This window comes from Apteryx mantelli, chromosome 16 (genome assembly GCF_036417845.1).
Source record: "Apteryx mantelli isolate bAptMan1 chromosome 16, bAptMan1.hap1, whole genome shotgun sequence".
In the NCBI taxonomy this organism is placed as follows: domain Eukaryota; kingdom Metazoa; phylum Chordata; class Aves; order Apterygiformes; family Apterygidae; genus Apteryx; species Apteryx mantelli.
The window spans coordinates 2,709,187-2,735,435 of NC_089993.1; the positions used below are offsets into that span (position 1 = coordinate 2,709,187).

Genomic DNA, 26,249 nt, shown 5'->3' on the forward strand with positions numbered 1-26,249 from the left:
TGCACAACTACCACAGCTCAGCAGGCATGTAGGAATGATCTGATCTCTCAGAATCCAAAGCCTGATTTTAAATGGTTTCTGTTATAAACTGATGCATGTCCTGGCAACAGCCCTGTGATAAACTACACCATCATTAACATCTATCTACATCATTAAATAGGTATGCTAGAGTTCTTGCTTATGTAAATTTAAATAGTCAACCCCTTCTGCTGATCTTAGTTTCTTGCTTCTGTTATTTCTAGACTTGGGAGAGAGATTTGGGAATATTTTAATCTTGAAATCCAAATCTTCTGCTGGCCTGAGTCACTGAATGCTTGTTCTGTGTAGAGAGTCCTTTTTGTTATCCTGCTAACGATCTTTTCTTTATTGAAATGTGCATTTGTGGTGCTGGAATATATTTTCTCTTCAGTAATGATAAAAAGTAAAAACACCAAAATAATACAAAGAATTGGCCTGTTCAATGATGTTATCTCTGCCAGTCAGACTGGCCCCACCAAAGAGCCATCTCTGTATAGAAAATGTAAGTAGCCTTTCCTGCTTTGCCCTAGTAGAGTCTAATTTCTAAGATGCATTTTGCACAAGGCACAGTTTCTCCAGAGAGAATACACAGAAACATGAATTCCAGGATACAGACCTTGCTCAAATCTGCCTAGACATCCCTTTTTGAAGTAAAATTTCATTGCCAAATCATATACTACTACTTACAAATGTCTGGGCATATGGACAAATCCTAATAATGGGAACAAAATTCATGAACATATTAATAAGCAACATTAGTCTTCATGTAAATGCCACTAAATGTACATGGTTTACTTCTTTGTGAGGCAGAAACTGAAAACTACAATCACTTAAACTTTCTAGTTTTTGTTCTTAGAAATATATTGATAATAGGAGGAAAAAAGTCTTCAAATGAGAAAAAAGGAAAGGCAAGATGATACCTGTGAGGAGTTAAAAAAAAAAAATCTATTTCAGAGTTTGAGCCAAAGCTCATACCTGAGGAAGAAGTGAAATTTTCATTAAATCCATCCCAGTTTTATTGTTTAGCCTGAAGGACTAGGATACAACGTTTTTAAGGTCAATATGATCTCAAAAGATTTTGATCAGCTACTGTAGTGTCAGTGTGACCCTAGTAATGTTGCAAAAAAATGGAAGTGGTATAAACAAATTCATCTGTAGTTAGCTGATGATGCACCTGCAAATGCACAGTGGAATATGACCATATATAAATTTACATGAATGTGGAAATCAGATGTCTGGGGTTATAAAAGAGCATGTTTGTATAACGGCCCTTTGACATTTCTCAATATTGCTATCTTTATCATCTCTTGGGGCCACTGTTTTGCCAGGCCAAGGAGTCATGAATATTAAAAAGCTCACAAGCTGCCAGTAAGGCTTTGATGTGCAAGAATGCTTCTTTAATTTTAGTAATAAGGAATGTGAATTCTGCCTCTAGAGTTCTGCTTAGGTGAGCCTGTAACTTCTTGAAATAATTTAAATGTATCTGAGCAAAGTTAGCCTTGGAAAAAGTGACAAATATTAATTAAACTTTCATCTGAATCCAATCCAACAGTCAGCATCTCGACTGTGAGGAAATGATTATTCTAACTCCAAGATAGAAAGATTTCTATTTCAGGGTCAAAAGTAGGATACCAAGACCCCTTATAACAACTAGAAGAATGAGATCTGTATCCAGGGAGCAAACATCCTTTATGTTAGAAAGGTTCCTACTGTGAATGGGGAAAGGTTTCCTATTTACCCATAAATCAGGAGACCGAAATAACTGTACAGATCAAAGCAGTTTAATAAAAGCCACCACACAGGAAAGGAGGGTTATAAAACCACTCAGTATCAGGTAGAGCAGAACTGCATCTTTGCACTGGGCAAAAACCCTTGCAACAACTAAAGTAACTGCTATAGCTGCACTGATACCACTCTGTTGCAATCCCTCTGGAGCTGCCCTCAAAACCACAACCTGAGGCTGCTCAGCCTGTTTTCTGCCAGACTGTTCAGTGATCTGAGCATCCCACTTTGGGGGACACAGAAACCCCAGCCCTTCTGTCCTCCAGCGTGCTCCCATGTGGCATCGGGATGCCCTGACTTGTGGAGCCATGATGATAGACCTGCCTTGTGTTCACCAAATACATCTTAACCTGTATCGCTAAGTGGTCAGCTGGAGTGTAATGGGCCTGGAAACAGAAGCTAGGTTACAAGAGAAAGCAGTGATGGGTGACTACAGTTTGTCCAAGATGGGAATTGCTTGTACAATGAGGAAGGGCAGGGAATGAAGGAAAGGGATTGTTCTTGAGTTGGACATCATGTTTTTCAAGAGGCACTCAACAAAGACAACATTTTGCAGTCTATGGCAATGTACAATCATGCCTTCAAACTGCACACATCACCCACTAGAGAAGGAGGAGAGGAGGCGTCAGACATCTAAATTCTAACCTCAGGGAAATATCTGGAGAGACCAATGTCAAAATATCCCACATGTTCATGGTCCTTTTCATACATGGTACATGTGGGGACCAGGGCCTGGGAACATCCCTGGTCACTGAAGCCATCTGCACAGAATGGTTGCACCTGCTATTACCTTTTTTTTTTTTTGCTTCCAAAATGGGTGGTCACAAATAAATGGCCTATTGGGAATGGTCCCTGGAATATCCTAGTTGCTCATGCATGACCATCCCTCATTCCTGCCTGCTGTCCCTCACTCCCATGTACCCACCCTTCACTCCCACTAGCCAGCCCTCACTCCTGTTAGCCATCTGTCATGTTGACTGCACCCCCACTCTGCTTGTACTAGCTGTCCATCACTGCTCTCATCCTTGCTCTGCTGCCTGCTCCAGTGAACTACAAAAGTTTTGCTAAGACTTTCAGTTATTTCAGATCTTTGATAAGGGTGAACATAAGGTGCAGGACCAAAATAGGCCCCCTGCATACAGGAGACTCTTAAATAGAGTCAGACAATTCTTGGAGAGCATCTTCTATCTCTCAGTTTATTGCTACCCTCAGACAAAGTCTCTTCTTTCTTAGTTTTAAGTAGGGCGCCCTAAGCTATTGCCTTGCATTAGGAGGACTGCCTTTTCAGGCAATTTAGTCAGCCAAGACTCAGAGCCATAATTTACAGCATAAACTTGTTTCAGGTCTGTCATTTCTGTTCATCTCTCTCTCCACCAGCTGCTGAAACAATTAAATGCAAATACCAGATGAGTACAAATATTTTAGCATGCCAATCGTGTTGTAAATACATAGATCGCACAGATTTTTACATAGAGACCCTCTGTTTGGGACAGACTGCAATTCAGGTGAGCTGCAGAGACTCCATTTGTCATCAGGAGAAAGAGTGTCTACAGATCTAGTCTTTGAATGACACAGTTCTGGTGCCAAGGAAATGGTGAGTAACACCAACAAGTGATTAAAATATCCAAACCAGCTGCTTTGAAGAGGGCACTTAGAAATGTCTTGCATACCGACGAGTGACACTGGGTCAAGGAAAATGTAGCGTTAGTTATGGGACAAGCATAGAAGAGAGTCAGCAGTTTGTTTTTACTGCTTTCCTTGCTGTCCAGATTGCTAAAGGCCTTTGGCTACAGTACTGTCAGAAACAATTTTTTTGCCTGGTCAGTTTAGGAGCAGGAAAAATTTCCTGAGCAATCTTGTTATGCTTGATTCAATGCCCAGAAGCAAAGTGAATGGAAGAGCTGTCCTTAGTAAAGCCAAAAGTTAAACTGAAGACCAGGATTTCATCTGGTATCAATATTCAGCCCACCTTCAAATATACCATTGCCAGACTGTCCATTCACTTGAGGCTTGTGTAAAAAATCAGTAATGTCTCTCAGCAGCACCTCACAGATCTGCGGGGTTTCTACAAGCCTGTAGGCTTGGAGTGCTGAGGATCACTGCTGAACACAGGCTACTTTGGGTCAAAGTGAGTACTGAGAGAAAAATAAAAAATGAGGTAAAAACAGCAAATGAGGTGAAAACAGCAACAGGTAACCTAGATATGGAATGGAAAAACTATGCATCAGTGGCAACATACATGGTCACGATATGGGGGAGGAACGTACAGCATTTCCATCCTAACACCATCCTTCTCCAATTATAAAAGTCAAACCAGCTGAGTGACTGAGGTCAGGAAAAATATTTTGTTTTGTTTAATAGAGTGGGGACAAAGGAAGCGTACTGGGCAGGATGAGGGGGGGAAAGGGAGGGACACCAGCCATTCATTTCTGCCACAGGGAGAGAACAAGAAAAAGGTGAATTATGCAGATGGCCTATGTTTAGGTTAAAGGAGGAAAATCCTGACTAGAGAAGGCAATTTTGAGCCATTCACACAACAAATGAGTTGAACGGGTGGAATTATGTGGCTCTGTGGTGTGGAGGAACTGAGAAGACAAGGTACCAGGAGGAGTCCAGCCCAAGGTGGAAGGAGAAACAGGGAAGCCCAGTCCAGTGGGTGCTGAAGAAGACATTACAGAGGGAGACCTCCTCGACACCGCTGGCATCAAATAAAGAACCAGTCTAAGCTCATCAGGTCCCCCACCATCACTGAGGGACCCAAAAGAAGGGTTTCTTCTTTTTTAGTGAATGTTGCTGCAGTTTTAAACCAGAGAAAAACACAGCCTGGTTGAAAGAGTTCCTTTGCAAATGCTATCATTATTTTAAATCCTCCGAGTCAAATTCTTTCCGTACCCGAGTAAATACTGCGTAATAACAATTTGCACTGATCCAGTAAGAAATAGTAAAGGAAAAGGTGGTTAGTTATTACCCATGAAGGTAGTTTTTCTCTTAACATGAGAGAAAAGCTATTGCTGTCAAAATGACTTTAGAGGCTTTTGTAGCCGCAATATAAAACCTATTTCCCTATAGCATTCAAACCCTTCTGCTTTACTATTAAAGATAATACCACATGAATACAACTTAATCCAGGCATCTGAACTGCTTTCTGTAACACATGCATGATCTTTCCATTTTTATACACACCAAATCTGATAAACAGAGATTATATAAAGATAAATTGTTGGGGCATTACACCACGAGTATAGCAGAGACTAGTTTCCTTCTTTTCAACTAATCCCAACATATTCAGCCAGAGGAGTCCAATAATTGGAAAAAAGCTGACTTCTGCTAGGAAAAAGAAAAACTTTCACATTAAAAAAAAAAAACCCTGACTTTCACCATGCTTTACTTTGTGCTGAATATTTTAAAACTCTTGAGATCCTAAAACTCTACATCACAAAAGAAACCAAATTTCTGCCTATTTTCCCATATTGCCACTGTTTCTGTTCTCAACAGACTTGTCAGCCCGAAAAAAAGCAGGAGTAAAGAAGATAAGGAGGAACAGAAATAGAAATCTCTGTTAGGATTAGGACTGAAGACAAAATCTCTGAAGTATTTAGGACAAAATTATCACAGACAACAAAAGTTGTTGATGTCCATCTCCCAGTAGGAGAAACTGGCTGTCCAAAAGTTGTTGCTGGAACCAGAAAACACAAGCCATGGAGCAGCAGATAGAGAAGATTTGTGAGAAAAGACCTATAAAGACGTGTATTCACACTTAGAAAAGTGTGGAGTCAGGTATTGACAGCCACTGGAAGGATAATCCTGGAGAAGGCATTCTTGTGAAGGCATTCTGTCAAAGTTGGAAGTTCATCATTTATTTGTCTGAGCAGGTAGATATACCTGAGAAGCATGGGAACATCTAGATCCATTTCTCAGTGAAACGTATGAAATTAAGCATTTCTAAGTGAAATGTACTGCAACATAAAAAACATCGAAGTAATAATCCTGTTGTCCTCTAAATAACTGTCATCTGTGTTGTTTGCCTGCAATTAAAACCCACCAAATAATGTTGAGTAGCTTGCAAGGTGACATGCTGAAAGGACTTGAAGATGGAGAGAGTACGGTGCCATTCTTACAGTGCAAGGAAGACTGTGCACAGATGTAGTCCTCCAGCACAGGCCCCTGGAGAAATCTGGTGCTGGGGAGGTTTCATCATGTATGAGCAGGATTGAGCCAAATGAAGGCCACATACATAGGGAAGTATCTGCTGCACAAAGCTGTTCCACTAACCTTGGGAAGTTGACATCACAACTGTTCTCAAAGAGTAGCATTTTCTACTTGTACCTTCCTAGCTTATTTTAAAAGAAAAAGGCTAGAACCAAATGATTCTGTATAAATAGTGACAACTTTCTTCTCACAAACATTTGGGACCAGACATGCAGGACAGACACCAGCAAAAGGCATAACACAGTCCTATGGCTATCTGTGAGAGAGGTGTGAGAGAGGCAGGAATGGGTCCCTGAAGTCTTGTGCAGTGCCTTGCTAAGAAGAAGCTGGCCCTTCCTCAAGAAGCTGGAGGAACTACTGCCACATTTTATGTCTGCATTGGCCCCTCCATTAGCACTAGCCTGCGTGGTTTCATGGCTATTTCTAGGGCTTGCTCTGCTTCTGGTGCTGGGAAATAAGGCCTGGCCATTGCATCCACCCACTACGGCTGCTCCGCGGGGCCACAAACATCACCACAGCCCTTCCAGGGTGTCTGAACGAAGCTGGAAGTATCGCTCAGTCCAAAGCCTGAGCGGGATGCGCAAATTCTTCTCCACGAAAAATTATGTTCCTCTAATAAGGGCACAAAAACAACGCTGTGTGACAAATGTGGCCAGCCTCAGTGCTTGGATGCAGGGTCTTACAGACTGTACCACCACTGACATTGAGTACCCTGGTCTCCTCACAGCACTTGGTATTCACCAGATAGCTCTGACCAGATATGGAAAGTGGTCATAAACTGTAAGAGTCAGCAAACCAACAAGATGGGGCGATACATGTCTCTTTGGAAGTGGGACATTATTGAGTGCTCCCTGTTCTCACAGCGTTGTCATCTGGCAAGCAAAGGTCGGAGTTTGTTCTAATTAGTTCTGTCCCACCACACAAACCAGGAACTCCCTGCAGACCCACTTCAAACTGAACATCTGTGTGGGCTATGTCTGGAAATGAAAGCCTATGAAAGGGGCTCCATTTCTTATGGTGGAATACATGTTTTTTATTCATTACAGACTTTTAAATATGAACTCCTCTGGGGCTTTGCTGACTTCCAGAGCAAACCCCTGACGACAGAGAATTACACTGGTGAACTGACAGCAGAAACAACCCCCTAATTTATACTCACTAGTTCAGAGAAGAAAAGCTAAAGTACCACTCAATCCCTCCTTTTTATGGACAAATGTCTACCCTCTGGTATAAAAAAGTGCATTTCACAGGGACGAATAATGATTCTTCTGGAGACTAAGATGTGACGCCTCCCCCCCAGCGAGAGTCAGCTGTCAGAGTGATGCGGTGGCCCCCAAGGTCCGCCAAGGACCGTGGTAGAGAGCGGCAGCCGTCCCTGCTGCCTGGCTCCTGCCGGGCTTCTCCCGCCTCGTCGCACTGGGAGCGGAGGACAGTGAGTCCTGCAGCCTGCAGGTGTCTCCCGGTGGAGGAAGCTGCAGAGCCCCTTGGGATCATGTGCGATACCCGAGCAGATGTTCACTTGCTCTCGGTGCTCTTTGCGAGACAGACCCTCTGTGAGCCTTTCAGCGCTCTGAAGCACACCGACTGCGAGAGGATGGCTGCGCTCCCGCGCCTGCAGCTGCTCCTTTAACATACAAAGGCAGGATTTCAAGTGAAGAGAAGAATGGGAGTCTGGCTGCAGCATTTCCTTCGCCGCTACAACAGCAGATTGGAAGAAGCTGAGAGTTTTGCTCCCTGGAAAACTGGATTCTGAATCGTGAGAGGCTTTGAACTCCACCCCCCCCAATAAAAAAAAAAAAAACAAAACACAAAACCCCTTTGACTTCTTCTCTCAGCAGGAGGGGGAGGGAGGGCGGATTTACCATGAAGACAAATCGAAGATGCAGAGCCCTGCTAGCAGTGAGTCTGAATCTGATGGCTCTCCTCTTCTCTACAACAGCTTTTATCACAACCCACTGGTGTGAGGGCACACAGAGGGTCCCCAAGCCGAGCTGTGGGAAAGAGAAGAAGACAAACTGCCTCAACTACAGCGGGAATGAGACTGCCAACGAGACCAACCAGAACGTGGTTCACTACAGCTGGGAGACGGGAGATGACCGCTTCCTTTTCAGGTATTTTCACACTGGAATCTGGTACTCCTGTGAGGAAAATATCAATGCTGCCGGTAAGTATAAAACAACTTCCTTCCAGCTTGCATTGCTTTCTGTTTGGCTTATTGTAATAAACACACAGGCAAGCTGCCCTGTGCTGTATCGTAAAGCAGATTCACCCTGCAGAGAGAGGTAGAATTTTAGCAATTCTTTGTGCAAAAGCAACCTGTTTCCAACAAGAGCAAAGATCTGCTTGTTTACCTGCTGGCTGATGCGGGGTCTGTGCTCTGGATCCAGCTGAACCTCTGCTAAGCAATATGGGCTACCCCTCACTGGCACTGCAGCCAGAGACTGGTCAGTGCTTCTCTTTGGGGAGCTGCTCCATGGAGCACACAAAAGACAGGGGCTGTTAGTTTTTATGGAGGTTCTAATAGTGACCCAAGCTAATTATAATTGCCCCCTAAATAACACAAAGCACAGTGGTCTGACTAACAGAGAAAGCGTAAAGTTCACAGTCTGTAGCCCAGACCTCCTCTTTTCTAGTATCCCTTAAGGAAATGACCACCCACAAATTCCTCCTTGTGGCTAGATGCTGTTTACTGAAGTAGAGTAGAGAAATGGCAGTTAAAAGGGCAGGACTGAGCACAAGAAAGCTCATTTTTGTTCCCTGCTCGTCCGTTTACTTGCTGAGAACCACTAGAGAAGACATCTCTCCAGCTTATCAGTGCATCACTGTATCCTGGCACTCACCAACAAATAAACCACTGGAGGATGGAAGGTATCAGGGCTGGGACTGGTTTAAGGCTCGACAGATGCACACTGACAGTCCCTACTCCCGGAGCTGTCTGGTAACTAGTGTCCAAACTCTGCTTTGAAAGAGCTTTTTTCTAGATTATGTGACTGGAAAACGAAGTTTACAGATGTGACACAGTATGACAGGGACACTGATGGCTGGTGGAGTGCTGGTTCTTGGTGACAGGGACAGCCAGTGCTATGCTGTTTCCATGTTAACTTGCCATCGTTCAAGGAGTAGGTAGGGGAGTTGGTCCTTCACCAATATTGGGAGAGAGGAATCATCCTATGGGTTGTGTCTCTGAGGACAGTATATCAGGAAACAACAAAGGCCTGTATTGCCCTGGGCAAAATTATTGCCCAAAACAGCATTGAAAAGGACTTGCCGGTCTGGTGAAGGTAGCATAACTTCTGTCTCTGCAGCAGGCTTCTTGGTTCTGATAAAGGGAAATTTATGGGATTCTGATAAAACTGCTCTATAAAAATGTACTGTAAAGTGGGGCAAACTTGACTAGCAGCTCACAGTCCCTTTCATCCCAAGGTGCTGTGTATCTCCCTCATGGGCACTTTGGGGGATAGTGCTTCAAGAATTAGGTGGTCATTAAAGCTCAGTTTAATGTATGAACAGAAATGTTCATGAACTCCAAGCTTGGGACTGTCAATAAATAGCCCCATGCAGAAATGACTGCAGCAAAGCAACCCTCTTGATGTTAAAAAGAAAAATTTAGAAAAAAAATCATTTGTCTTACTGATTTGGAAACAAGCTTAGGCCACAGTGGCCTAAAAGACCAGCTTAGGATTCTTGCACTTTTTGAGAGCCTTATCTGGGATAGGGATCCAAGCATACCCAAGTTTCTGGCAGACACTGCAAGCTTTCCAAGCCAAGCTTATGTCTAGGATACTTTGTGTGACTAGCCCAGTCTGAACTCTGAAGTATCTGTGGGAGAAGAAAAATATACTGATTTAATCTGTGCTAGGTAAACCAAGCACTGCTGTAGTGAGTGATTTGAGGGGACAGCTGAAAGCCAGATCTAGAAAGTTATGGTGAAAGCAGGAGAAAGAGGGCTGTTTCTCCCCTCCAGCACGGCACCACAGCAGCCATGTGTGCCTGCTCTTATTTAAAACACTAACTTGGTGAAAGGACCTGTTCAATCAGCCAGCCAGGAGTGACCAGCCATTAGACAGAATCCAGACAGGGACGTACTGGCTTAGACAGACTGCTGCCTTGCTCAGGATTTATCATATATTCTCTGATAAGGACAAGAATGATATAACAAACACAGACCTAATTTTGTCCCCAAAACATCAACATAAAATGGCCATGAAAGGTCTTCATCTGAACTTACTGGTTTGTAATGCCAGATTGTCAGTATGTTGTCATGGTCTTTTGCAGCCTGGCTGGTGATTGCTCTATCTGAGGTGCGGGGCAGCAAGCCACCAGCCAGCCCCAGTCCAACAGCTATCCTGCTATACATACAACCCCAGTGCTCCACACAACAGTAATCAATCCCAGAGGCCCACTGTGCTGTCCACAGCACACTTGTTGTCCACCAACGTGTATCACAAGTTGCATAGTGCCTATTTTGTTAATAAACACCCTAGGGTGCCATGGGCATGTCAAGAAAACACCACTAACCACACACAGCACACAGACAGTAGTGTGTTAACCAAAACACAAGCATAGTGCAGTCCACAAGGTTGACAGCACCTTTCTTGCAGCTTTATCAACAGCATACTGAAAAAGGCCACAGCATAGGAAGTTTAGCCTCAATACCGTCATTAAATGCTCCTTGTGTCTACAATGCTATCAGTCACTCACTCCATAGAGGCTCAACATTATCAGAACACCCTTCCTCAGCTCACCATGCTCTCAGTAATACATCCAAGACAGTCACACAATCCATGTACCAATCACACTGTCACCCACTTGTTGTATGCAGCCTAAGTGTTATTCTTAATAGGTCCCATGAACTTGCTATGCTGCTAACACTGTGCTCCCATGTCTTGGAGCCTGCTTACCCTGCGTGTCGATACCACATATCCCATACACAAAGCACTGTTCTAAACAGTCCACACGTGCCAAAACACTCTTCTTTTAACCCACATCTGATGTCAACAACCTGCATCCAGCCAGTTGCTTCATCCTTTCAGTAACTGCTCTGTAGCCTCACAGCTCTGTCCCAGCACATACAGCCACAGTCTACGGTCAGCACCATTCCTACAGCTTGTGCTCTGTCCCTGATTCCTCACCACAGATGACTGAAGATAGGCAATATGAATCTCACCTGCAATGCCAGTAACACTCTGTGTTCCTGTGGTGCTGACAAAGCTCTCCAGGGACTCTCAACCTTCCCAGCTGTGAGCCACGTTCTTTGTCTAGCCACCAGGCTTTTGATTTTCCTCTCCCTATGGTTGAGGGCACTGTCGAGAGCTCTCTGGTTTGCACTGGATGAGCTGAAGAATAGCAGAACTTGAAGTGCAGAGGCAGCAGGACCAGTCCCAACAGCAACAGGAGGACCGCAGTCCTACAGCAAAGGAGGACAGGATTTCCAGACTTCCAACCAGCTGGAGAGGTTGGGCCTCTGCCCCACCTTAAAATGCCATTTATAATGCAATGAAAAAAACATTTCTGAGTGTCTTCACCTCCCACTGCTTATCTGAAATGCCCATTTAGATTCTGGATGTAGAGGTGTAATAATCATGCCATACATTTTCTGTACAGAGACCAGCAAAATGGGCCTTCATCTTGTTGAGGGTTTCTAGGTATCACTGAGACATCTCTAACAGAAATTGAATGAGGGGGAGGTGCTGCTGTGGTTATTTGGTGAATCTAAAATTTATTTTTATCCAATAAGTCTAAGACTGGTAAAGAATATGAAAAATATTTGGCCCCTGTGAAATATAATTGTGAATCCCCTCTGGGAAAAGAGGGACTTGAGCATATATATTCCATCAGTGGGTGAGCCCTATAACTATTTAGCCAAAAACCATAATCCTCGACTCAAAAGAATGTTGAATCCCAGTCTAGTAAAAAGAAGATAAAGGCTCTCCCTTTCAGAGCAGGTTCAGTGTTTTGGATCCCACATGGATGGAGCCTAAGAGCAATGAGAGAAGTCTAGTCTCCAGAAGGGGATAAAGCTAAAGCATACCCTATGAGCTCTGTAGCTCTGCTGGTCACAAGTCCCATTCACGGAACAGGACACGTGGTGCCTTGTTCCAGGTCGTGAATTCCTTGGCTATGGCCTGGCACCTCCTAGCTGAGATCTCTATCATCTCATTTCTTTTTGAGTATGGCTGCTAGTGCATGTCTCACTTGCAACCTGCAGACTAGGTCTGTGTTGTGTCAGTACTGGACATAGGACACCAGACAAGTGATGTGCTAATAGCAGCAGGTTGGGAAGTGAGCTGATAGTAAAGTAGATATTGTATATCTTGTGACGCATAAACATACATGACATGAGAAAATTAACGCATGAAGTAGCTAAGGTGGGTATAAAATGGTGTATGCAAATAGAGGAGTTTGAGAGTTGGGAAGGGATAACAGTATGTTAGCCGATTTTGCTCATGAGAGTGTTTACTTTGATTTTTCAATAGAGAAGCACACTAACACTAACTCATAGCTTGTTTTAATTCCTAATGAAAAAACAATCTCAGTAATAACTTCCACATTCAGAGGGAAAAACAGTATAAGAAAAACAGTTGTCCAGGTGCCATTTAACCGTACTGTCCCCTTCAATGATTCACACTGCTCACCATGCTCCCATACTGCTCACCATGCTCCACATTTAAGAAGATAGTGAGATCCAGAATGGGTATACCTAGGCTTGTTTCATTTACTTGGAATCGTGTTTTGAGGGCAAGGGGGCTGTAACTTTTTGTATTCTCTTTATTATATATTCCTTAGCACTCTTTAAAGAGTAAATGGTAGAGTGGAATTTACATGATATGCAAGGAGGCATCAAAGGGGGCATAAATATGGATATTAAATGCTCACTTGCAGTAGGAGCCAGAGACCAAGAGGTGCGTCTTACAGAAATGGATAAATCTGTAACATATGAAAACAAGAACTTGACATACGCTTTTACAGATGCAGAGCAGTACTGCATCACTCTTCTTCCCCCCACCCCACCATGTGATAATGAGCATATGTGATTCACTGCAGGCAGCAGTCCGGAGAGAGGGACAGAGGAAGAGCACCTTGTGAGCATGTAATTAAAAAGCAAGAGGAATAGGGAATTCTTGCTGGATTATGAGAAATGTAATATAATTGGCATGACTGAAACCTGGCGGGTCTATCTGCATGACTGGAATGTAAAAATTGCTAGTTATAAATTGTTTAGGAAGGAAAGGGTGGGTAAAAGAAATTGAGGAGGTAGAACTCTATGTTAAAGATACAATTTCCTGTGATAGAGGAACTGAACCCAGGGGGCCTGAATAATCTCCACCTGAGACTGTTGAAATAATTGGCACATGAAAATGCAACTTTAGTAGCAAGGATCTGTAATGAATCTGTACATTGCTATATTCAAAGAAGACTGGGAAAAAAAAGATACAGGCCACTTGACCCAGCAACCTTAGGACAGATTTCAGGGAAAGCAGTCAGTACAGAGCAACAAATGGGTTTTATCAAAGGTAGGGTTTTATCAAAGGTAGATCTTTTAACAAGATGAATAGTTTCTTAGACAAGGGTAATGCATTAGACCCAGTCTCCCTGGATTTATGTAAAGCATTTGATGGAGTATCCCGCTGAAAATTTTTTACAGAAGAACTACAGACAACAGAGAGAACCATAACAATGTGGTGATAGATACAGACATACTTCCACATCAGGAGATGCTAAATAGCCTGAGCCTCTTCAGACTGGAAAGAAGACTGAGACACAACAGACAGAGAACTATGACACTGATGGGGACTGATAGCGAATGACAGAGATCAGGCAAGAAATACAGTTCACAACTTCCATCATCTAAGAACAGGAGGGCATAATAGACAAAGGAATACTCTTTTCTGTGCAGCTCCCTGCCATGAAATGTTGTGAAGGCCAAAATTAGGGATTACCTGGTACAGGGAGGAAATATGTATTGGTGTTATTAACACAATGATTTGGATGCAACTGCTGATCAGGAAGTCCCCAAAGTTCTTGTGTATATCAAGAGGAGAGTATATCAGGAGCAGAATCACTCCATATTCACCCTGTTCTTTTGTTCTTCCCTAAATATCTGTTATTTGATGATGTTAGAAAAAAGATACTGAAGTAGGTAGACCTTATGTCTGAATCTGCTTTTTTACCTTATATTATTATACCTTTTTACCATATATTATTATGATGGGGATAAATAAATTATTACAGAACAGGCTAACAAGGAGGTTGTGGTAAATAATATGAAAAATGAAAGCATCACAATGGGGATAGATTAGTTTTGGTGATCCTCAAAGTTGGTCTTGGGCCTGATTCTGTTATCACTATGTGATTAGTGATCTAGGAAAAGGAACTAGGGATACAACTAATTTCATCTAATTTGGAAAAAGAAGGAAAGGTGAATCCCACAACAAACCTGTGGACATTAGCAAATGTAGATGTCTGTGCCTAAACTGATCAACATTATCATTACAATCAGTGAAGAGTAATGAGTACTTTTGCAGGAGACTAAGTTCCTCCTGATGTCATATTACTGGACCCTGGAATTACTTGCCCTCTTTATTGGCCAGAAGAGGAATCTGGCCAAGAAGCTGAAATTTCCAACACAGAAGTCTTAATTTGGAGACAGCAATCCTATCCTCAATGCACTCATTACATATGCTGTGACACAAAGTTTGGGAATATCAGCTTTACTGAGAAGAGGTGTCTCTGCATACCTAAAAAGGTGAGATGGTCTGATTAGTAAGAATAATATTCAAATAATTAGAATCAAATGAAATTTAAAAGCACCAAATGCTAAGGCATAAAATTCTGTGAGATCACAGGAACTTATCAATTGTAGGCAACAAAAAAAGAAACAAGCTGTGGGCCACTCTTTGAGGTGACTGTGAGCTGCCAAAGTGCTGCTATATAAAGGAAAGGTGTTATTCTAGGGAAGAATCCACATCATTATGAAAGACACGGGTAACACCAGTGCACCTTGTTAACACCATCATGCACAGTTATGGTAAAAAAAAGAAAGGGGGGGTAGGAAATAGATGCAGAGTGGGATTTCCAAGGTAGTTTAAGGAAAAGAGAATCTCCTTCAAGAAAACAAAAGAAGAATGGGTCTTATTTCATCTAAGAAATTGAAGATCAAGAGGGGATATCATGGTACCTTATATATATATATATATATATTTCAGGATAAACATCAAGAAAAGAATATGATGATTTAAGTAAAAAGCAGACATTCAGGATCAAAAAATTTAATTCGCCATTAAGAAAAAAAGTGAAAATCCACAGAAGGGTTCCCAGGAAGTGACTCTAGATCTGACCTCCACAGAGGGCAATGTGAGCAAAGAAAATGAATGGGCTGAAACCGATACTTTGTAAAGGAACTGTATGAGGAAAGAGGAATGATTCTGGCATGAGGAAGTGAGTCCTGGCATTTGGAGTGAGTCCTGCATATCTGATTTGTTGGTATCTTAACGAGGTCTGAAAGGAGCAGTCTTCATTTGACTGCCTTTGTTCACACTGTGTTTATATCATATTATATTGTATCTATGCTTCAGGGTTTCTACTGGTTGCTGGTGGGAGCCAGAAAAGAATTAGTTGCCTGCTTGATGCACATCATGTCTTCTGGAGGGTTTTATGCCTTCTCTTAAAGCATCAGAAATTGGCTACAGCTGGAGACAGTATGTAAGGAGGATGCTTTGCTGCTGTTAGCATTATTACGGCTTCTCAGTATCTAATTGGTATGTCTGCTCATGCACTGAACATTAAGCTGATGATCTAATTTGGGATCAGAAAAGAAATCTCCCCCAGGCTAGATAACAGGGATGGTAATGGATTTTTGCCTTTCTTTGTAACATGGGAAAAGGTCCATTTCAGAAAAGCACCTGTGAACTCCTCTTAACAAATTCTTGGCTTTTGCTTATAGGATAAGATAGTCCTCACCATAGGAATATAAGCTAATTATAAGAGTTCTTAGATCTGTTAGTCATCCTCACGATCACTCTTGTTCTCTTCCTGTGGTACATGATAGCTGTGGCTTCTGTGGTGGTAGCTGCTTAATTACAGACCTTCAGGTCTTTCTAGGATGTTCAAGATAGTCTGTGCCTGTGGTGCACTGCAATTCGTGGATCAGAGGTCCTCCTGATCCTGCTAGATAGAATAGCTGTATGAGCATCTATCATATAAAAATGTGGATCCAAAATCTCTGAAGGCTGGTGCCCATAACAGACAAGTAAAGAAGCGTGGGACTAGGCAATGATCTGCTCCTTATTTTGATAAGTCACTTTGTGCATGTCATGGGCAAAAACTGTGTTACTTTCTGTTTGGATGTTTCCATCCTCACCATTTACACCCAGTAGTCTTAAAGGAGGTGTCTGAGGAGCTCTCCTAGTCTCTTGCTAACTGAATAAACTTCAAAGAAGCTGAAGGCTAGCACACAGTTCCTATATTTCAAAGAAATACAAATTCTCATGCCAGTTAGAGCAAATACATTCAGGTCTATAGTAACAAATAAGGGATGGAATGTCAATTGTCATAGTATCCCCATGGTATTTAACTTAACACCATACTACATCCTGATTTTAAAAATTCCCTCATATGGAATTAACAGAATTTACATTAGGTTAATTAAAAACTGGCTTATTGAGAGATCTCAAAATGGGGATTAATCAGGGAATAAGGCTGCTTCTAGCAGAACACTCTGTGAATCACATTTTGGTGTAATATTATCACTGTTGGTAATTTAAATGATAATATACATCTTTTCTGATCTAGCTTGCAAATGATACGAGGACTACAGAAGGCAGTAAACAGTGAGAAGTGAATGTTATTACTATAGAATGACATGAATTGGCCTGTACAATAGTCACAGTCGAACAAAATTAACTTTAATGTATCCCACCTTGCATTTGGCTGTATTTGGGGGGGGGGAGGGGAAGGATATACACCATGCTTACAATGTGAGAAGTTGCTTGGGAAGCATGGTCACTCCACCATTTCTAGACTCACCAAGTCTGGAGAGACCAAGAAACACATTGTACTGTCTTTTAGCCTGATTTCACTTTGTTTCACCTGACCAGACAAAAACTATTAAGTGAGACTTTGTTGCAAAGGTCTTAGGTTTGAGCTTGGAAATAAGGCGTAAGAAAGGAAATGCAAGCACATTTTCTTCACTTGATCTCAACTACTGGATATTCATTTGCAGTGGGCTGTGTGTGAGTGTCATACAGTCTGTCTTGTTATTTTCCTTTCAAAGACTGTGGCTGGAAGGTCAAGGTTGTCTTAGCTTCTGTACTCAGGGTTAGATAAGCTTGCCTGGTAAAACTGGACACCTCCGCCCAAAAAGCAACAGAGCACCTTTGAGTAAGGAAGCTGGGAGAAGTTTCTGAAGTTCATTTTGGAGCAGGGACCCTGAAACACAACAGCTAAGAACAGAGGGTAAATAGATGGGCAAGCCAGAAAAGAAATAGTGTTGTAGTGTTAACTGTAAGGAAAATATACAGGTTGATGCACTCCAGGTTCTAGCATTCAAGGTCCTTACCCCTCCAGCGATTGCCTTAGCTCTTACCTACACTCCCTTGGATATGTTTGAAGCTGTAACCTCAGGATTCATGCTCACAGCAACATGCCATGCCATCAGAGTAATGCTCTGTCCTGAATCTGCCTTCCTCCCCATCTCTGGCACACATTGGCTTTAAAAGCTGGGGTTTTTTTCTTTTCTGGAGTAAACCCATCTGTGAAATGGAGATACCTTCTCTGCTCTCAGTGACTTTCATCTCTCCCTGCCCTGTTACATATGGCTGGAGCTAGGGCACAGATCCAATGCAAATGCTCGGGTTGGACATCCTCTGAGGAAAAGCCTTGGCATGGTTAAAAGAGACTCCACACAGATCCTAATCAGTTAGAAAGCGGGGGAGATCTTGAACCACATGGCTTCTCCTACAGCCAGGACTTGAAGCTCTTATCAGTTACTTACTTCTTTGGTCTTTGTTAATCACCAACCTCAATGGAACTGCTAATGCAGTCACATGAGAGATCGTGGAAGGTATAAGTCATTATATCATACAGTGAGGTATATATCAGCTATATGTTCTATGAAAAGCATAATTTTGAGTCTTTTACCAGCTTCCTGGGAGACCATCCATGGCATATAGTCCCACACATACTGAACCCCCTGATAGCTAGTTTATTTTGGTGCAGTTCCATTAACAAAATCACCCCACCTATTCCACCTTCACTCTGCCTTTAGAGTACTGTGTCATGACTGTCTGCAAATGGGGACTGCATGAATGGATGAAATGGGCAATCCTTAGTCCTGAGTTCCCTGCAGAGCCAGTGAGCTGGAGAGCCACCTCCACTCTCCCATTAACTGTCTGGAACGACAACTGGAAAGAGATGAGTTTCCTACAGCTAGTGAGACTCAAAGCAAGGTGCAGCGTCTCTGATCGCAGAGCTGAGCACAGTATGGCAGATGGGTCACCTGAGGGATGAACAGGTAACAACTCCCACCTCCCCATGCCACGGTGTGAAACGTTTAAAGTAACTCAGAACTGCTTGTCTTATTTCATATTTTCCTGATTATAAAGTCAGGTCTAATTTGACACCAGCGTCACTGAAAGCCTCTCTCTGCACCATTGTTTCCCTGATCCTCCCATTCATTCAATAATCAGAACTATTTTCCAGGAAACAATAGATGTATATATGCAAATGGCCACTCAATCCATCAGGTCTAACTAAGATAATCAGATGAGTCTTGTGACTTGGACGTGTTTGAATTAGACATGATTTGAGAACAGACTGTGGAGGAGTTTGCTTTCAGACACTGTGAAAGATTCTCGCAACAGGGAGAGTTTCAGTGCAGAAAACACAGTTGCCATGGCACATGGTGTGAGTTAGCACAAACGCGCCGGCATGTTCCCTGCTCTGCCTGCACCCGGTGCCCCCGGCACAGCTAACGAGTGCTCCAGCGAAGCAAAGAGGAAATGCCAGAGTCTGCAAAACATACAGACTTTACCTCTCTAACATGATTATTACCAAGGTGGTTGCTTTGTGAATATGCGAAGCGAGGAGAAACGCATGCCCGGAAGGAGAAAGTGGAAAGCTTAAGGAAGTGCTCTTTCACTTTAAGAAGCAGAAAGTTTAAAGAGGTTGAGTCTACAGAGAGCAAGAAATATTATAATATTCAGACTTAAAAACAGCCCCAAAAGGGAAAAACATTGTGAGTTGTTTCAGCAGAGGCTGAACAAACAGAGCAAATTCTCATGTTACTTGGAAGCAAGAGAAATGCTGACAGGCAACAGGTATGAATGACAGCTGTTAGAGAGAGAGAGAGAGAGAGAGAAAACAACTGTTTTCATAGCTCAAGACAAAATTTAATGTCATTCTGAAACAAGTGGCTTATTTTCCAGAGGACAATATTGTTCCAGCAAAATCAACATTATCCAATTGACCATTCAGATTTGATTAAGATTTGATTTTTCATTAGAAAAAATTTCAATTAAATCCTCCATCTGGGATCAGTTTAATCAAAAGTGGAATATTTTATTTCTTAATTAACCTGATACAACTCAGTTTGAATTAGCTCATTAACCTGCATTTCCCCAAATGTAGTACTTTATTTCGCTGAAGTTGTGTTGCAGTCCTCATCCTCTTTCCTAGACTGGGATCCCTGGAGGGTTATATCTTTTTTTAGACAAATACAATGATTTTACTCTCAGTAGATGCTGTGGGAACCTCATCAAAGTCACATGGCTCTAGATACAATAGGAGAGATAAAGACTTGTTAGGGCCTACTGGGAAAAAAGGGGACCTTGTCTTTCGTAGGCTGGGCGCTAGTGTGTCACTAAAAGGAAATGCTGTTTAAATGAAATTTAAACATTTAATTTTCCTTCAAAACTGTACTTTTGAACTCGTGAAATTTTATGCAGGGTAAGTGAATACAGACAGCTTTTTCTTTTTTTTTTTTTTTCCAAGATGAAAAGCACAGTTATAACGGAAAACCTCCTTCTAATCAGAACTACCACATTTCTCCCAAGTCAAATTATTTAACTAGAATATTTTGAAATAGTTTAGATGGGAGACATGAAAACTTGGATATTTCAGAACTGCTTTTCTTTGGTGCTCTGGTTATTAATAAGACTTTTATCACTAGCTCAAAGAGGAATTAATTTAGGAACATAGGCCAATAAGCATGACTCAGGACATCAGTTTCTGGTCCTTGCTATCACAACAGCCGTGTTATGAACTTTGAATAACATCTGGGTGCTATAGTTTAGACCCAACCTGTGCCCATTTAGACCTGCCTTTCCAGCTGTCCTTATACAGCTCTGCAATTGCTCTCAAGAGTCTACCACTTCCATAAGCTCCTGGAAGGATGTCACCCCACGTCCACTTTGGAAGGCGCATCTGATCTGTCGCAGCGCAGTTCCGTCGTGGCAATGATACGGTGTGCACAGCACAAGGGCAGCAGTAGCTCACAGCCCTGGCACCAATATACTGTGTAGTCCTGACAGCTGTATGAGTCTGTCTTGCTTAGCTTTATGGCAGGATTCAATCTGGGGGATGTGGAACAGCCATTTCTCTTTCTTAGCTTTTCCTTTCAAATCACTGATCAGGCTAGGAAGGTACAGGTGTCTGAACTCTGTTTGCGGAAGGTAAGAGGAACAAGCATTTGCCTCTACCACAGAGGCAGGAGCAGCTCAGCTTCAGAGTGTGGCTGACTTTGAAGTAGGTCTCTTCAGTGGAGAAGGTAAGACAGCAGCCCCACTACCTGCATGCACTAGGAATAGGGAGGTGTCTGGGGGACTGGCCTGCCAGTGCTGCTCTGCAGCCTTGTTTCTGTGCAGGGGGGCTCAGTGGTACTTGCACTGATACACTTGAGGTGACAGGACACTTGCACGACTGTCTTGCAATGCCTCTTTCCCATCCCTGCAGCATCCTCTGTCCTTACCAGTTCAGTTCAGTTCACACAGCCTTCTCCTTTTTCCTAAAATGATTTGATTTTTCAGGCATGAGACAATTTTCATGGCAAGTAGGTGCCACAGGCTGGGAAGGGCTGAAAGGTCAGAACATCCCACCACACTGTAAGCAGCAGAGGGAGAAGCACTATGGAAAAAATATGGCCCTCATGCTGTGAGAGAGGCAGAGGGGTCATCTCCCTATGCCGAACAGCTTCTCACTCATCCCCTGGGTCTGACACTTGCACTAATTAGATCCAGTTTTTCCAGCACACTTTTTCATAAGAACACACAAAAGCCCAAAGCCAGCCTTTTGCAGTAGAAACACCTCAGGAGCTGGAACACATTTGACTTGCAGTGTTGTGGGGGCTTGTGCAGCTGCAGAGCTATGAAATGGGAAAAAGTCTCAATGAGCCTGTCTGAGAAAATGCTGTGCATTCTCCTGGGAACAGGAACTCAGCCTGGAGGACTTTAAGACCCAGAGGATTTCTTCTCCCCAGCCGGGTTGCTGCTGTTCCCCTCTGCAGGTTCAGCCGAGCACGTATTTATGATATGGAGACACACGCGCACACACACACACTCACACGTGATGCTAATGCAGCCGGCCACACAGACCGACCCAGGCGGAGCTGTGCCTTTACCATCACAGCAGAAACACCAACAGCACTCACGTCAGCAGGAACGCTGCTCACTCCTGTTCCTCCCCTCCGGCTGAGCAGGTTTGAAGCTCGCTAGTCAAACATGCACACCCTTTCCCTCTGCAGATGCACAAGCACACTGCATTCATGGATCCCTCGAATTTATCATGAGCTCTAAGTCTGTTTAATATCCAGGTCCGGACTGCAGGTCCCTTACCCAGCAATCAGCTCAGATTTTGGATCTTTCCAGATGTGGGTTTCCTCCTACTCTCTGGCTGGTCCAGCTTGAAGTTCCCTAATGGATTACGCATACACACACAGAGGACTGAAGTTCTCTAGAGGAACACACACACACACGCACACGCACACACACACACCTCCTGTTGCTGGACCCAGACCGCCATGACCCACAGCCCCTGTGATCCATAGCCCCTTCTCAGGAAATCCAGCTGCAACATGATTGAGCCTGTGCACAGCAGGAATGGTTACAAGAGAATGCATTTGCCAGGGCTTGCATAGGTGACATGTTTCCACCTCACCCTTGGGAAGCCATGGAAGAAATTGGTTGCAAGGGGAAGTTCGTACGATGGACTCTGGTCCGTGCCTAGCTGCTCAGACACTCCTCTCTCCTCAGCAACTCCCTGACACCCCTGAGCTCCAGAGAGCCTCAGATGCGCCTTACATGGCCAGTGCTCCTGCAGGGAAGCATAGGGCATTCAAGCCAGGTCACACCTCCTCTTTCTGGGTAAATGGGTTACGTATAGAAGAGACCAGTCCTTGGCTTTCTCCTCTCTCAGAATCACTGCTGCAACTGGGTGAGGGCAAGACTATCAAGGCGAGGAATCTTAGACACTGTTCTTGTTAAATCCATAACCTACAGCATAGTTGCCAGCCTTTTCGTATTCTCTGAAGGCTCTCCAGGAGCTTGGGTATGAGGAAGAGATGCATCTGAAAAGGGCAGCACAGCAGGATAAACTCTGCCAAGTCTAAAATTAAACTTAAGAGGGCTTAAGAGATCAGTTATACAAGATATCCAAAAATAACTTAGAATAAATCCTAAGAGGAAAAATGAAAGCACTGCTGACATCTTCAGCTCTCAGTGAGATGCATGTCTGCACATTGGGGTATGAAGATGATCTAAAATTACCACCAGTGGTTACCACTGAAGATGGAGGACGGTTTTTCCTGTGCTCCAAAGACAGGATGATAGATACATGGAACAATGAAGGGAAGTATCCTTCATCAGCAGTTGCTTGTGCAGTTCCTACAGACTCACAGCCTTTAGCACTAAGCCCAGCACAATCTGGCAATCAACAACTGAAAGTGAAGTGATCCCCCTCCATGCTTTTCTTACGCTGTCCCCAATCTGCAACCATTCTTTGTGCCATGGCTCCAAAAGGCCTCCTTCTGGACACTCCCACGTTTTCTGTCCATATTTAACCTGGAGGCCTTGGTTACATCTCTCCAAGGAGAGCTGGCATTCTGGGCAAGCTGGGTCGAGGGAGGATGAGCATGCACGTTCCTCAGGATAGCCTCTGATCACACTCTCTGCATTTGTCCTGCAGATGAGGCACCTGCAGCCAAACACTACAGTACCATCAGCCCCCTCAGCACCCAGGCATACCAGAAAGGCTTTCTCAATACTCTACAGCATATCTGAAAGGCACTGTGTAGCTCCAACTCTCCGAATGGCCTGTATGGCTTCTGTGGTAGAAAATGCCATTCCCTTTTGGCTGCGTTGGGATAACATGCTAGAGAATCAAGTATTTGTGAAGGTTTCCAGTAGTATGGCTTCAGATTCACTGCACCCATGGGTGAGGGATGAGAGCGCTAGCCAGTTACCTTGAAGTCAGGTTAAGATAAAACGCCAATAAAAGTAACAGATCACATTGAAACAAATGCCACAGATACATATAGCTAGAGTGAAAAACTCTGTGCAATATGCTTATATCAACATCAGGAATGGACTGCCTTACCTCTTTGGAAATAGATATTTTCCTTTGATATGCACCTTCCTTTCCTTGACTATCCTCTTGACAATTCTGGATTCAAAGAGTAAAAGTCCTCTCTGCCATGGTGACTTTGCATGTTCATTTCAATTGCAAGTGAACTTTTTCTTTTATAACAACTTATACATAGACAAACAGACTACAGACTATATGCACAGCACATTTAGCATATTTAGTATAGGCTTTAAACTGTAAATACTAAATTGAAAAGTAATAACAACAGTATTATAATAATAGATTGTTATTTCAGCACAGCTATCATTTGACTGTTTTTTTTCATCTCAATCCTGGCACCAAAGACACCAGAAGGATTAACATTTTATAGTGGTTTGTACATATAATTAATTACTATTCAGAAAAAATTACGCACTGACTTCAACATCTCTACAGCATTTTGCTGTTTATTCTTTTTTAATGGCTCACATTTCCTAAATCAGTCTTTGACTGTGTAATCAAAATTGAGGAAAACTAGTAAAAAATCGTCTCCTCCTTTAGCTGTCTTTGCATGAATTAAAGACTTAAAGGGCAAAATGGATTCCTCTCCCTTACCTCTGGCAGGCATGCAGTGCTCTGATTACTTGAGGCAGGCTATTGGTCACCTTGTGACATATCATATTGAAAGAAACATGTAGACTTGGTGGATGGATGCACTTGAGCGGAGGAATTACTTTATAATCTCTCTGGTTGCCTGAAGAAGTAGAAAGAAAGGTCAAAACATTCATCCTCAAGATACATTTCCTGCTCAGAAACAATATGCTTCTCAGAGTGCCTGAGAAAGCAGAGGTGGAGTCCTAAACAGCGGAAATTTAATTTACAGTGATAAAAGGATGCAACAGCCACAAGGCAGAGACAGTACCCGGGCCAATGTCACGGGGATGTGTGACAGATCCGGCATGGCCTACTTTTTTAACAGTGGGTTAAAAAAGATCTGGAAATGCTATGCAATTGCTTAGCTTGCTTTCTGCCTCAGTTTTTGTTTGTCAGAGTCATAAGTTTTATATCTAAACCAGGGCCTGATTCTTGCCATTTGGAGAAGGGGGTGGGTGAGGTTTAGACTTCTGCGCCAAAGAAACCAGAGTAAGACAAATTGCTCTGCTCGGCCCTCCCAGAAAGGTGAACCAGTACCTTTTAAATATCAAGTTCTTGTGGAAAGTACTTGCCTCTTTGCTTTGTGCTGTATGATCAAGTGCCCAGCTGGGACCCCAGGCTGATTCTCAAAGCATTTAATAAAAAACTTTCAAAAATAATTGCCTGACAGTGTGAATCCAGTAATGTCTACAGGCAGGATCAGTATGATTTGGGGGTTTTTGCTTACCTTGTTCCATGAGAAAATAAGCATGTCTTCATGGCTTGGTTTATAAAATATTTCTAGAATAATAAAAAACAGCTTTTCTCCCCTCATTCACATCCTCCCTGAGTGAAAAGCACAGTGTTTGGGCAGCCATAATTTGAATGCTGGGCTTTATACAAGTGACCCAAGTGAATGGCCCCTCAAGTTTGTTTGAACCAAAACTATTAACCTCCTCTGAAGTGAAGCACAGAACATTTGTCCAAGTGTACTCAAATTTTGAAGGCCTTGTCTTCGAGACACTACATGGGATTTTGTCTATTTAGCTGAAATTTAGTACAAATACTATTATTAGGACTAAAAATCTGCTGTTGACATTGCTTTTTGATACACAGTTGCAGACGAGCACTACAAAACTGACATTTTTAGATCGTGGTAGACACCTGACGTATGAAAACTCTGTGAAGTCCTGGTCAGCCTTGCTCATAAATGACAGTCCAGTGCTTGCGGGCTGTAGATGATGTGGTTCCTCTGATGCTGCTGAGCTGAGTTGCTCTCTCATGGCTGGTGGCATAGGAGTCGCTCTTTCCTAACTAGAACTCAGCAGTTTAACTTTTTATGCTTAATCCTCCTTCTAATTCCCTTTTTCTTATGACTTGAGAATTTCCAGCAGAAGCAAAAATTTCACATTGGAATAGTAAAAGTTGTGACCAAAGAAAATGTGACCTTGTAGTATTTTGAATGCTTTACAGTCTGGCATAAATACCTATTAATGTATTTTCCCCACTTTAACTTACATAGTCAGATCCTGCTGTCCTTGTTATCTGCCAGCCACTTTGGAGCATTCAGAGGTAGTATTAGTATGGTAGAAATCTTGTGTGAGGTCATCAGTTGAACTAGTTTTGCTTCAGCTACCAGAGTGTAATCCAACTGAATGTCACTGTTGCAGAGAAAAAAAATAGAGATGATCCCTCATTTGTGTGTTTAATTTTATATGGGTGTACAGGGAAGAAGTGGAAGATGGAAAAGCTGTTCAGAGAAGGCTGTTCAAGCCACTTACTCTGACAAGTGAAGCACTGAGTAGCCACAGCTGGTGTACGACCATCAGAAAATGTTTTAACTCTACAGAGAGTTACATTAGCCAAAAACTCGCTCCTAATTTTACACTCCCCAACCATAAAAACTCAGGTCTGAGTCTTGGGACTATCCTGTCATGATTGCTGTAATTGCCAGTTTTCATAGCCTACTGTTATTCATACACACGTTGCTGTGACTTCTTCCCTACCCACTAACTTCACCCCACCATGCCCCTCTCAACTGAGCCCACCTTTAG

General features: G+C 42.9%; 1 protein-coding gene across 1 annotated transcript in view; it reads left to right on the plus strand.

Moving 5' to 3' along the window:
- Nucleotides 1-7,872: 7,872 nt before the first annotated feature.
- GSG1L (GSG1 like) overlaps nt 7,873-26,249 on the plus strand; it is a 54,234-nt gene continuing 35,857 nt past the window's right edge. The window contains exon 1 of the mRNA XM_013939988.1: nt 7,873-8,173. Within this exon, the coding sequence (XP_013795442.1) occupies nt 7,873-8,173 (301 nt within the window). The remainder of the gene's footprint in view (nt 8,174-26,249) is intronic.